The 12,804-nt window shown below is 35.3% G+C and overlaps 1 protein-coding gene across 2 annotated transcripts; it reads left to right on the forward strand.

Moving 5' to 3' along the window:
- The first annotated feature begins 8,485 nt into the window (after positions 1-8,485).
- Positions 8,486-12,210, forward strand: LOC114297391 (protein NLP6). Of its 2 annotated transcripts, XM_082891379.1 has the most exons (5): positions 8,486-8,823; positions 8,986-9,488; positions 10,187-10,237; positions 10,352-11,315; positions 11,471-12,210. In XM_082891379.1, exons 1-5 carry the CDS (start codon positions 8,670-8,672, stop codon positions 11,980-11,982), a joined length of 2,184 nt encoding a protein of 727 aa, XP_082747505.1. In that variant the 5' UTR covers positions 8,486-8,669; the 3' UTR covers positions 11,983-12,210. The 2 variants fall into 2 exon arrangements, with proteins under 2 accessions (XP_082747505.1, XP_082747506.1); XM_082891380.1 differs by lacking the exon at positions 10,187-10,237 and having other exon boundaries at positions 8,487-8,823.
- Positions 12,211-12,804: the final 594 nt, after the last annotated feature.

The following is a 12,804-nucleotide window of genomic DNA, read 5'->3' on the forward strand; positions in this document are numbered from 1 at the left end:
AAGGTCATGAATTTAGTACCCACTCGCCCGATCAAAAGATCGGCCTCTGCTAATCATAATGTGACTCTTATTTACATTATATGTTCTTGTTCCGATTTGTTATGCTATTTTTACTATGTGACGCATACAAGTATAGACTAATTTGTAAGAATTGAGACTCTACGATTTCATGTTTATTTGAAAATTGTTTTGAATACGCGTCGCTTAAAAAAAAGTGAGTATGTACACTAATTAATTTATTCTAATTCAAGCAATTAGCCTTCATCCACTGGCATTCAAACAGATATATCGCTTAAGCAGTCCTCATGGAATTTATGTTTTAATGACATGGCAACAATCGCACGCATGCATTATGCTAAAGCAATCAAATGCTCACCTAGTACTTCGAGCCAAAACAAAACAAAATAATTAGAAAACATGCATATCTCTAACTAATGCAAAATGACTAATGCGATATATACAAAATGCAATTAATGGGCTCGGCTACTAACATGGTATTTGAATCAATTTAAGGCATGAGATAAAGCACGTATTTAAAGAATTTAAGAAATAAAAATGCTTTGTTAGAATGATGAACCGAGCTTTGATGCGTGCAAGACAAATGGATGCAAATCATGGAAAATGCCAAGAAAACATGATACTTTATACTACCATCATAAGCAGAGAAAGAAATAGGGGTTGGAAAACATACACACTTATTACATTGTTTGCCCTCGTACAAGAGGGTCCAAACGAGTGTCCGAATGTCTGAATTAAATTAACTATTACAAAAGCAAATGAAAGAATAAATAACTAACTGGCTAAGCTAATGACCTAACTAGCTAAATTATTACAACAAAAGCTAATAAGGAGTGACAAACTAACTACCTAATAAACCATTACTACAATAGAACTAATTAAAATAATTAATTACAACAATGATAATTTATAACAACAATGATTACAATAATGAATTAAAGCAATGCATGCATATCAAAGAAGACAGGTTTCAGAAGCCACTCTGTCTGCCTTTTTGGGAATCTGTCCTATTTCACCTTCAACCACTACCTTCTATTTTTACAAAAACACACTGTTTACCAATAATTGGGGCCCGGCCGGCCCCTAATGAGGCCCGGTCGGGTCTAAAGACAACCGAACATGCCCTAATTTCATGCAAAACCCCATTTTTGTGCTCTGAAGTGAAAATAATGCAGATAGAATGTTTCTAAGCTATGTTTGTCCCTTTTGTTCTTCTCTATTATGGTGAGGTTCAAGAGAAGGATGAAGTTGGTTCCAAAACCATCAATAAGCAACTTGATCACTTGATGATTTCGAAGACAATCGAACAAAAATCAATCAATGCTATGACAAACCACTTTTCATTCATATCATGAAGTAAGCTCAAAGAGGGTGGTAGAGATACTTTCAAATTCATCAAAACATCATAAATTGTTGTATGACGATTCTTGACACAACTGATTCGGCATAATGTCCGGCCGAACCCAAACAATCTAACTCATTTTCTTTATGTCGATTTCATTGATTTTAAGCCCATTTTATTCGTCCTTTCCATTCTTTAATCAATATGTCCAAGGTGATGGTTAAGTCCACTAAATGAGAAGGAACATCAAACAAGAAGCGATTCTCGGCATGAAAGAAAGCTTATGCCTTGACGATGAATCTTCATAGAGATTAAGCCATTGAGCATAGTTTTTTTTCCCCCATGCTTTGAACAACTGTCAATCTTTTGAAACAACTCTCAAACAAAAGAAAAGAAGAAAAGAAGTGATTACGCAAAATTGCTTATTAAAATGGAACTCTTGACACAAAAAAAAAAAAACTAAACAAAGAAAAGCTATCAAAGCATGGGTAACACAACATAACAAGCTAGATATTTGAACTTCCAACACAACAAGCTATATGTTCAAGCATACACTAATTAAATAAACTAGGATAGCCCTAAAATAGCCCCTACTATGTGAAAAATAGTGACCAAAACTTATGCTAAAAAACACAAAAAGGTAGATAATAGCAAAATATACAAAACCAGTAAGTTAGAACAAGGAGGGGGTGGCTAACCCCCCCCTCCCCACTTTTGGGACTTCAAACCATGTTTTAACCCTTATTTAAACTCTGAAAATCAGTTTATAAGTCAAAGAAAAGAAGTGTAAAGACAAAGGGTTGAGCCATGAAAGTAGGTACAAGTAAGGTTGTTAATCCTCACCACCTTTGGTAGTTTATTCAAACCCAAGTTTCAACACTTGACATGGATTCAAAATAGCTCAAGAACACAAGAAATAGCTAAAGATGAAGTGAAATGAAAGCAAAAAACAAAAATTACAAGCTTATACCTCTTAAACGGAGTAAGCTTTGATTGTTGAGAAAACTCAATCCTAACACACTCTCAAAGTTGAATTATGATTCTCAACGTTCAACCAAGACCCCAAGGTTAAGGTTTAAAGGTGTGTGTGGAGAATAACTAGGACTCAAAGATGGCAAACTTGCTCAAAGATGGCTTGCACAAGAAGAAGGAGCTCTCAAATGAGTGTATAGGCTCTTTGGAAATTGTTCAACCCTCAAAACGGAGATATAACCTCGTATCCAATGAGGCACGGCCGGGCGTCTATGCACTTCCATGTTTCTTTGCTTCAAGCTCAGTGTTAGGTGGCCCAATGGTCCAAAAAAGGATCTATGAAGGATGAACAAGATAAAAAGGAAGATGTTGGGACTATTTCAAAGCCTGACCTTGGAGTCCTTCGTTGATCATTCGAATCACACACAATGTAACTTTCATCATCGAGTGCACAAGACAAAGCGCCCAAGTCTTACGGACGGTCAAAAAATCGGGTGTCTACACCTACACTGATTCATCTTCTCTTCTAGTTCACAGATCAAAACACCAGCACACTAAAAAAAATTTAGATTCAATTTGCTATGGACATACATACATACATATATACATTAGAGAGAGAGAGAGAGTATAGCGATTCCGGTTTTAACCAGACCATTTTTTATCTTGGACTCGGGTTTCATGGTTTTGTAGTGTTGTTCATGTCTTTTTCCCCTCATACTTCCTTGAGTTTCGCTATTAGATTGTAATGGTTGTGTTTGGAACATGTTGGCTGCTTGGTTTTCAAACTTTTGTTGCCTAAAATTTTACTCCTCCGCTCGAGTGGCACTTCTTGCACTCGAGCAAGCTTTGTGAACTCTCAGTACTTTTGCAGGTCTGCAAAACTAATGGGAGAGTGTAGGCGAAAATTTAAAACAGCCCCTGAACTCCCGTGTGACTCTCATGGATAGGTCCCCATGACAAATAGGACTTGTGACAACTGATGGAATGTAATTCGGACCCGTAGGTTGGGAGTTAGAGCCAAATATGCCTTAAACTTAGTCGAAAAAGGGTGTTTCAGGGGTGAAAATTCAAAACAACCCCCAATCCCCCGTGTGACTCTCACGAACAGGTTCCCTATGAAAAATAGGAGTTGTGACAATTGACAGAATGTAATTCGGACCCGTAGGTTGGGAGTTGAGCCGAATACGCCCTAAACTTACTCGAAAAAGGGCATTCCGGGGGTGAAAATTCAAAATAGCCCCCGAACTCCCATTTGACTCTCATGGACAGGTTCCCCATGACAAATAGGACTTGTGACAACTGATGGAATGTAATTCGGACCCGTAGGTTGGGAGTTAGAGCCGAATACGCTCTAAACTTACTAGAAAAAGGGCATTCCGGAGGCGAAAATTTAAAACAGCCCCTGACCCACTATGCGGCTCTCATGGGCAGCTTCCCCATGACAAATAGGACTTGTGACAACTGACAGAATGTAATTCGGACCCGTAGGTAGGGAGTTAGAGCCGAATATGTCCTAAACTTAGTCAAAAAAGGGCGTTTCGGGGTGAAAATTCAAAACAGCCCTTGAACCACGTGTGACTCTCACGGAAAACTTCCCCATGACAAATAAGACTTGTGACAACTTACAGAATGTAATTTAGACCCGTAGGTAGGGAGTTAGAGCAGAATACGCTCTAAACTTACACGAAAAAAGGGTATTCCAGGGGGCAAAAATTTAAAACAGCCCCCAACCCACCATGTGCCTCTCACGGGCAACTTCTCCATGACAAATAGGACTTGTGACAACTGACGGAATGTAATTTGGACTTGTAGGTAGGGAGTTAGAGTCGAATACGTCCTAAACTTAGTCAAAAAAGGGCGTTTCGGGGGTGAAAATTCAAAACAGCCCACGAACCACTGTATGACTCTCACAGACAGCTTCCCCATGACAAATAAGACTTGTGAAAACTCACAGAATGTAATTCAGACCCGTAGGTAGGGAGTTAGAGCCGAATACGCCCTAAATTTAGTCGAAAAATGACGTTTCAGGGGCGAAAATTCAAAACAGCCTCCGAACCACCGTGTGCCTCTCACGGACAGTTTTTCCATGAAAAATAGAACTTGTGACAATTGACGGAATGCAATTCGGACCCGTAGGTAGGAAGTCAGAGGCGAATACACCATAAACTTAGTCAAAAAAGAGCGTTTTGGGGGCGAAAATTCAAAACAGCCCCGAACCACCACGTGACTCTCATGGAAAGCTTCCCCATGAAAATAGGACTTGTGACAATTGACGGAATGTAATTTGGATCCATAGGTAGGGAGTTAGAGCCAAATACGCCCTAAACTTAGTTGAAAAAGGGCGTTTCGGGGGCGAAAATTCAAAACAGCCCCTGAACCACCGTGTGACTCTCACGGAAAGCTTCCCCATGAAAATAGGACTTGTGACAATTGACAGAATGTAATCCGGACCCGTAGGTAGGGAGTTAGAGCCAAATACGCCCTAAACTTAGTTGAAAAATGGCATTTCGGGGCGAAAATTCAAATAGCCCCCGAACTACCGTGTGACTCTCACGAACTGCTTCCCAATGACAATTAGGGCTTGTGAGAATTGACGGAATGTAATTTGGACCCGTAGGTTGGGAGTTATAGCCGAATACGCCTTAAACTTAGTCAAAAAGGGACGTTTCGGGGGTGAAAATTCAAAACAGCCCCCAAACCATCGTGTGACTCTCACGGACAGTTTTCCCATGACAAACAGGACTTGTGACAGCTGACGGAATGTAATCTGGACCAGTAGGTTGGGAGTTAGAGCCGAATACGCTTTAAACTTACTCGAAAAAGGGCGTTTCCAAGGCAAAAATTCAAAATAACCCCCGAACCACCGTGTGGCTCTCATGGACAGCTTCCCCATGACAAATAGGACTTGTGATAACTGACGGAATGTAATCCGGACTCGTAGGTTGGAAGTTAGAGCTAAATACGCCTTTAACTTACTCGAAAAATGGCGTTTTAGGGTCAAAAATTCAAAACAGCCCCCGAACCACCGTGTGGCTCTCACGGACTGCTTCCCCATGACAATTACGACCTGTGACAACTAACGGAATGTACTTAGGACCCGTAGGCTTGGAGTTTGAGCCGAGAACGCCTTACACTTAGTGGAAAAACTCGCAACACTTAGTTTAAAGAGCGACAACTTTATGAAAATAACATCTACATATTCTAATAATTGTCATTATATATTTATAGGACGAAGAAATTACATATTAGATTGTTTATGCAGTTGGTTGGAATAAATACTGCATGATTCATATATATATATATGTGTGTGTGTGCTTTTTTTTTATTTTCAAGAAGACATTTCTCAATTGTTCTACCTTAAATGCATGTTAGAACATGTTCTCTATGGCTGACTGGATTGATATTATGTAACAAATTCTAATGTTTTGTTTTTTGTTTTTTTTTTTTTGTAGATGGCTTTATTGCGTGGACTTAGAGAATGAGATCCTCTGTTCCAAATTTTTATAATTACACTACCTAATTAATTTTAAATTAAAAATTAAATCTATGTAAAATTATGCACCTGTATAATACACACAAAAATCAAGTGCATGTGTAGTGTTCATTTTCCAACTTCAAGCAGTTTTGCATGTACATGAAATGTCTTAATGCATTCTTATTCATAAAATCACATTTTTCAAGATTTTTGTTTTTTGAGATTCTCACATGATATTATGATTGTATATATATTGGGACAAAGTGATAGGAAGATTTAGAAATAAAAGGTCTGACCCAAGTTTAATGACATGAAAACACCAAGATTTAATGCACATCTAAATTTGATAAGAAGAGAATAAAGAAATTAATAAAAAGTTTGTGTAAGATAAAGCAAAATACCAGGGCTGTTAGTATCAGCAATGCAGAAGTCTTGCAAAGGACTAGGTTCAAAGGAATGGGCAAGAGAGCAAAAACTAATCAGAGCTACCAAAGTCAATAACTGAGATTTGATTTCCATCTTGAAAAATGCCCTTTTTTCAGTTTTTGTAACTAATAAAACTAAGAAATATTAGTGGTATGCACACAAATGCAGAACTTAGAGCATGAGTTTGGAGATGTGAAAAGCAAACATGGGTTAGGAGAGTTGGATGATAAAGTTATTATTTTACTTGTCTTTAATTTTAATGATTTGCCGTCCTAGAAAACAGAAGAAATCTGCATAGGTACTCAACTTCCCTAATTGGCCACTTTTATTATTAGTAATACTTGGTTTGGGATTCTCTATAGGATATGAAAACATAGACTAATTTTCACATTCCCCTCGTATCTTCTGGGACTCATTATCCCACCGCTTATTTCAAAAATAATTTTATTCTCCTTTTATCTTGTGTGCCAATTACGTGTGACCTTCTGATGCACAACCACATAAATAATAAATATAGATAATATAGTGATTAATTCTTTAATCAAAATAATCAGATACACCTTGAAATTAAGTTAAACTTAGATCAAACAATAAAAATTAAGATAAACGGCAATGAGATTACAAAAATTTCTTTTTTTTTTTTTTGAAAAAAAGAAAGTCTTAAAAAAGTTGAAGAACATTTCTTGGGTTGAAGACAAGCCAGCTCAGTTTTTGAGTCAAAAGGCAGAGATGATCACTTTTGCTTGTTAGTTTTGCAATTGCTTTTGCATTCCGTCTTTTTTATAATTCATCACCTAGAAATTTAGTATTAGTTGGTAGAATAAAAATATTTTGAAAGTGATTGTGCCTGAGTTAAATATGTTGTATTCTTCAGTTCTTTATAAATCCTCCAAATGGCAAGAAAATTTTTATTTTTAAATATATATATATATATATATAATTTGTTTTTCTTTAACATTTTTCGTGTTGGAAATTTAAAAGAGTTACAATTTCAGAACACGAAGAAAAGACCTTGGTACTTTTGCAAAACAGAAGCGGAATCCGAAATACAAAAATTTATTGTAGTAAACCAAACAACACAGTTCTGAAAAAACAAAACAATATTTATAAATAATAGAAATGAGGATTGAAACTGGAAAAATTGAAACTGTATAACTTATAGAAAATATACTGTAGAATAGGAAAACAGATGAATGATTAAGGCTATCATTTGACGCTATATCCTTGAGACAGAATTCATCCCTCGCACTGGTGCTTATTTATTTTCGAATGCCTATCACCTAAAATACATTGATCAATGTGTACTGAAGAAGCACTTTTGTCGATGTGTTCAGTGAATCAACTGAGTTGATCTGATTAATAAAGTTATTCAAAATTTCATTGGATAATTTAGTAAGTTTTTATTAAACATATTTAAGTTTGGCTTATTTATTAGTCTAATTGAGTTGAGTTTGAATAACTTAAATTTTTATAATGTATATAAACTCATCAAATTATCAAGTAATAAGTGTTATTTATCTTTTCTGTCTAATTGAGTTGAGTTTGAATAACTTAGATTTTTATAATGTTTCTAAACTCATCAAATTATCAAGTAATAAGTGTTCAAATTTAAATTGAAAATATGAAAGGTATAGGGCACTGGGCCATAAATTTAATTTTGAAACTTTGGGGGCAACAACTCCAAGCTTTAAGTTTTCAGGGCCATAAAAATAATAATAATAATTTAAAAGATCATATTATTTTAACCTATGTCTCCATTATTTTACCTATTTGTTTAGTGTCACCTATTATTTTTTTTATTCAAACGAAACTATAACTAATTTTTTGACTTTTGTAAAAAAAAATATAATAATTATAAATTAGATATGATATTTTTCTTATTAATTTATTTAGCCTATTTATCATTTTGTACTTTTTTTTTTTTTTTTTTTAAGCCTAAAAATAATAGCCAAACCACAGTTGAGTATCCTAATTTTTTGGTTTTGGCTTTTATCTATCTTAAAAAAATAAAAAAATAAAAAAATAAAAAATAATGATCTAACAAAGGGGACTTAAGAAAATATTGACTTGACTTGCCTTGTTATTTATTTAGATAAAAGATTGAGGCCTCGAATGTGTGGAGCGCGAATGGCGCGAATAGTACAGAAAATATTATCTTACCGGTAAGAGAATAAAAAAAACCCTTAAAACGACGTCGTTTTGAGATTTCGAGCCATTCGCGCCTTTAATATTTCGAGGTAAGTAGCATTCTTCATTTATTTATATGTAGAGAGTGAATCAGGCTTTTGAACTCCTCGATGGAAAAAACCCCTTTGAACGCAACCATTTTGAAGTCTGCCCTTTTTGTACCTAATTTGAACCATAGTTGCTTGAAAAAATTGATTTAAACACCATAGTTGGAGGGACTAGAAGGTCACCGATTGATTTCTCAGAAAAATGGCCGAGGAATTTTTCTCGTATTTATCTGACGATTTCAAGGAATATATGTTCAAGGAACTCAACTGGTTGCTCTCAAAATATTTCTATGGAGTGGTTTTCTGGAGCCGAGAAGACGACGAACCCCAACGTCCTTCTACTCTCCCCGACGGCGGTGAGTTACTCCTATCTCTCTTTCTTTATTTATTATGATTATTATTTTTAGATTTGAATATTTATTTATTTATTTATTTATCTCGTTTCAAGTCAATTTAAATCAATAATGTTACCTTGTTTTGAAATCAATCCTCTCCTGAAATTTGTTTGTTTTTATCAGATATTTCCAACTTAAACAAGATCATCAGAGATTTGCTTTACACAATTATGTACGGTGTCTATGGGCCTCCTTATCCGGTACTAGTTCAATTTTGGGCACCCATAACAACAAAAGAGGGCCGGTCTTTTCTTACAACTCGAAACCAACCCTTCTCTCTAACATATAATCCACCTGATATGGAAGGATTTTTGGGGTATAGGATGATCTGTATGGATTCTAAATTTGACATTGATTTGGATGGGGGGAAGACTTGTGAACAACACCTTCCTGCCCGAGTGTTCAAGCATCAATTCCCCGAATCCACTCCTAATGTGGAGTTTTACTCTATCACTGAGTATCCACAGCGTCACGATGCTCTCCGTTGCCGAGTCCGACATTCTTTGGCTTTCCCAGTCTTTGAATCTTCTACCCAAAGGTGTGTTGGCGTAATTGAAGTAGTGACACCAGAGAAAGACCTCAGTTGTAGCCTCTATTTTGAGTACAGTATATATAAAGATTTTGAGGTTAGTCCCCCACTCACTCACAAATTGGCATTTTCAATATCTTGTTAATATTGATTACTCATTACATTCTCTCTCTTAGAACATCTACAGTGGTGTGGTGTGTTTGTTTGTGTAATAAGTTGGTGGGGGTTTGCCTATTCAAAGAGAAAAATAATGCTTTAACGCAAGTGTTAAACACGCTGTTAAATTTGTCATATGTTTGTTAACTATGCTCGGAGGGGTTACCACACAAAAGAGTAAACCACATTCTCATTTTTCTAGATCATAAGTGTTTTAAAACACTCATGTTTGGATGGCAACAACAATTCAATGACGCATAATAAGAATCTTATGTCAAGTCTCTTTCATTTCGTTGTTTGAATGTGTTCTAAAATGAGAGTGCAATTCCTAGTTCGGTTCCCAAACTGGAATGACATTACTACACTAAGGTAGTGTTTTGTTGGTTGGAATGATTGTAGGCTTGAATAGAATGGCTAGTAATCTTTGGCTTTCCAAATTGGAGAATATGGTGATTTCATTTCCAAATTTCCAATGTATATTCTTTCCTTTTTATTGAACCAAACATGATAATAGATATTACGATGGACTGAATTTTTTCCATTATAAAGTTTTTTATATGCGTCCTTTTATTTGCAAAATATTATTCTACATTTCAAAGTTTATGAGATTCCTCAGTTGCATCTTTCCATTCCCTGCAGAAGTTTGGTCTGAAATGTTCAGTTGTATTTGATCACGAGGCCATGGAATTAGTAAGTGGCAAACTATAATGCAATGTCAAACTTGGTTTTTTTATTTTTCTTAAATTAATAGGGTGAGGAATTTTTGCTCACTAATACTTGGATGTGACAATACTTTCAAACTAGGATGACGACAAAAATGAAGCTCATAAAGTTGCCTTCGATGAAATCAAGAACGTGTTGAAAAGGGTATGTGATGTTCATGATGTACCTTTTGCTCAGGCATGGGTCCCATGCAAGATGGGTTGCCCATGCAGGGCTCTGGTTGATGGTGGCATCCTTCATGCAAGTTGTTGTTACAAGAAAGTTGATTATGGTGAAGATGAAGATGGCTATGACTATGATGAAGATGACTATGGTGAATATGATGATTTTCGTCATGTCAGTTCTCTGTCTCACTTAAAGAATGGGGTGGGGGTTGTTGGGAGAGCACTTTTGTCCACTAATATGGTATTCTGCAGGGATGTAACTCAACTTAGGCTAACTGAGTACCCGTTGGCACACTATGCACGAGAGGCTGGATTAAGTGGTTGCTTCGCAATATGCTTGGAGAGCAATTGCACTGGAAATGATGTGTACGTGCTAGAGTTTTTTATGCCGATGAGCAACAATGCCAGTGAAAACCCACATACCTCATTAAGGAAAATATTGGAAACAATGAGGAAAAATTTGTCTTGTTTTAGGGTTGCTTCTAGAGAAGAACTTGGGGAAGAATTACATATTGAAGAAATTAGTATTCAAAATGGTGAGAAACTTGATCCTGTTCAAATCCCCCAAACCACTATATCTTTGCCTCGGCTGGAACTCTCACAAAGTAAAGTTGCGGTAATGCAAGTGGATTCATCAGATCAACAATTAGTGAATGCCATAAATACTGGAAGCAATGCTGGCGGTACAGAACATAGCAACTTTGCTATTGCTTGTACGCAAGAGAAAAGCACAGTAAAAGTGTCAAAAATGAAAGGCAACAAATCTGGAGGCACAGTAAAGGCGTCAAAAAGAGAAGGCAACAATAAAATTAAAATTCCGCTAGAGGATATCCTACAAAATTCAGCATTGAGCCTTGAGAATGCTGCAAAAAACCTCAAAGGTATGCTTGCACTTTCTTAAATTAAAATGTAATGTTACTTGTGATGTCCGTAGTTATTTCAACTAGATGGACTCTTCTGATAGAGAATATATATTGAGCTTTTTGCAGAAACAAATAGAAAGTAAGTTCTCTTATTTTGATTTTTCCTTTCGCAGTTAGCAAATCTACATTGAAGCGTGTATGTAGGCCTTATGGTGTAAAGAGGTGGCCACCTCACATAAACAAGGTTGGTTGCTCTCAACTCGATGAATCTGCCCCTTGTGTTAATTCTGATCATCTGCCTTCTACTCAATCCTTGGCTACTATTGTTCACACCGAGCCATATGATACAACGATGCAAGATGCGAATATTGTGACTATAAAAGCAAAATATGGAGAAGGTGTTACAATCAAATTTCCTCTGTCTTTGTCATCAAGTTTCCTACAGTTGCAGCAAGAAGTGGCTAAAAGGCTAGACTTAAAGGCTGGAACTTATTATGTCAAGTACGAAGATGAGGACGGTGAGTTGATTTTAATAGGTTGCGATGAGGACTTGCAAGATTATATGCACGATTCTAGATCGCTGGGCAGAAGTTCTATTGTGGTATTGCTTGAGCAAAAGTTGCCAATTACTGATCATAAAAAAGAAAAAATAAAAAAGTTGCTAATTACCCACAGAACAACTTGAATCTTGCTAAATAAGCACTTCTTGTTAAATTGGCTGAACTTTACCTAGTGGGTGTTTGGGAAGTAGTTATTTTAGTAGGGTATTTTAGTTTTTGACTATTTTAGTAGGTTGAATTTTTTGTATTTGGAAAGATAGTTAGATTTTTTTGTAATTGGATATGATGTTTGTGAGAGAAAAACTGAAATGATTATGGTTTAATGTGACATTTTATCTTATTGACTATTTTAACCTATTTTGTCATTTTGTAGATTTTAAACCAAAAAATCAAAAAAAAACTTTGCCAAACACCCCTAATGTAGGTAGTTATTGTGGTATTTCTTTTATTCATTTGCAAATTTACTTGAAGATATGCATTTATCCCATTGGTTATTACTCTCCTGAAGGGGTTTGTTTTTTTTTTCTCCCAATGATTTGGTGGTAATGTTTCCCCAAAGATCAGTACTAACATTTTAAAATTTGGGTAAATTATAAATATACATTTTGATATTTGTTTAAAATATGAATTGTTTCTTGTGATTTAGAAAATTACAAATATCTCTTTATTAGAATTTTTTATTTAACAGAATTAATTGAAAAAGTGAAATTTTTAACTGTTCACTTATACAATAATAAAATTATCTAAATTATTAATTGAAATTAAATTTTAACATTATTAAAAATTGTTAATTAACTTAATAATTTATTAATAAAATGACTTATTTGTTATGAAATTAGAAACTTTAAGAAGTATAATGTAATTTTTAAAATTGCAGAGAATAATTTGTAATTTAAATAAATCTTAAGAGATGTATTTATAATTTATATTTAAAATTTATTTATTTT

The sequence above is a fragment of the Camellia sinensis genome, chromosome 10 (genome assembly GCF_055761805.1).
Source record: "Camellia sinensis isolate YWXY chromosome 10, ASM5576180v1, whole genome shotgun sequence".
Taxonomy (NCBI): domain Eukaryota; kingdom Viridiplantae; phylum Streptophyta; class Magnoliopsida; order Ericales; family Theaceae; genus Camellia; species Camellia sinensis.

Bases quoted from the DNA above. Each gene is read 5' to 3' on its own strand.
- LOC114297391 (XM_082891379.1), top strand. From the start codon at position 8,670: ATGGCCGAGGAATTTTTCTCGTATTTATCTGACGATTTCAAGGAATAT. The intron at 8,824-8,985 runs GTGAGTTACTCC...TGTTTTTATCAG, and splicing joins TTCTACTCTCCCCGACGGCG to ATATTTCCAACTTAAACAAG. The intron at 9,489-10,186 runs GTTAGTCCCCCA...CATTCCCTGCAG, and splicing joins GTATATATAAAGATTTTGAG to AAGTTTGGTCTGAAATGTTC.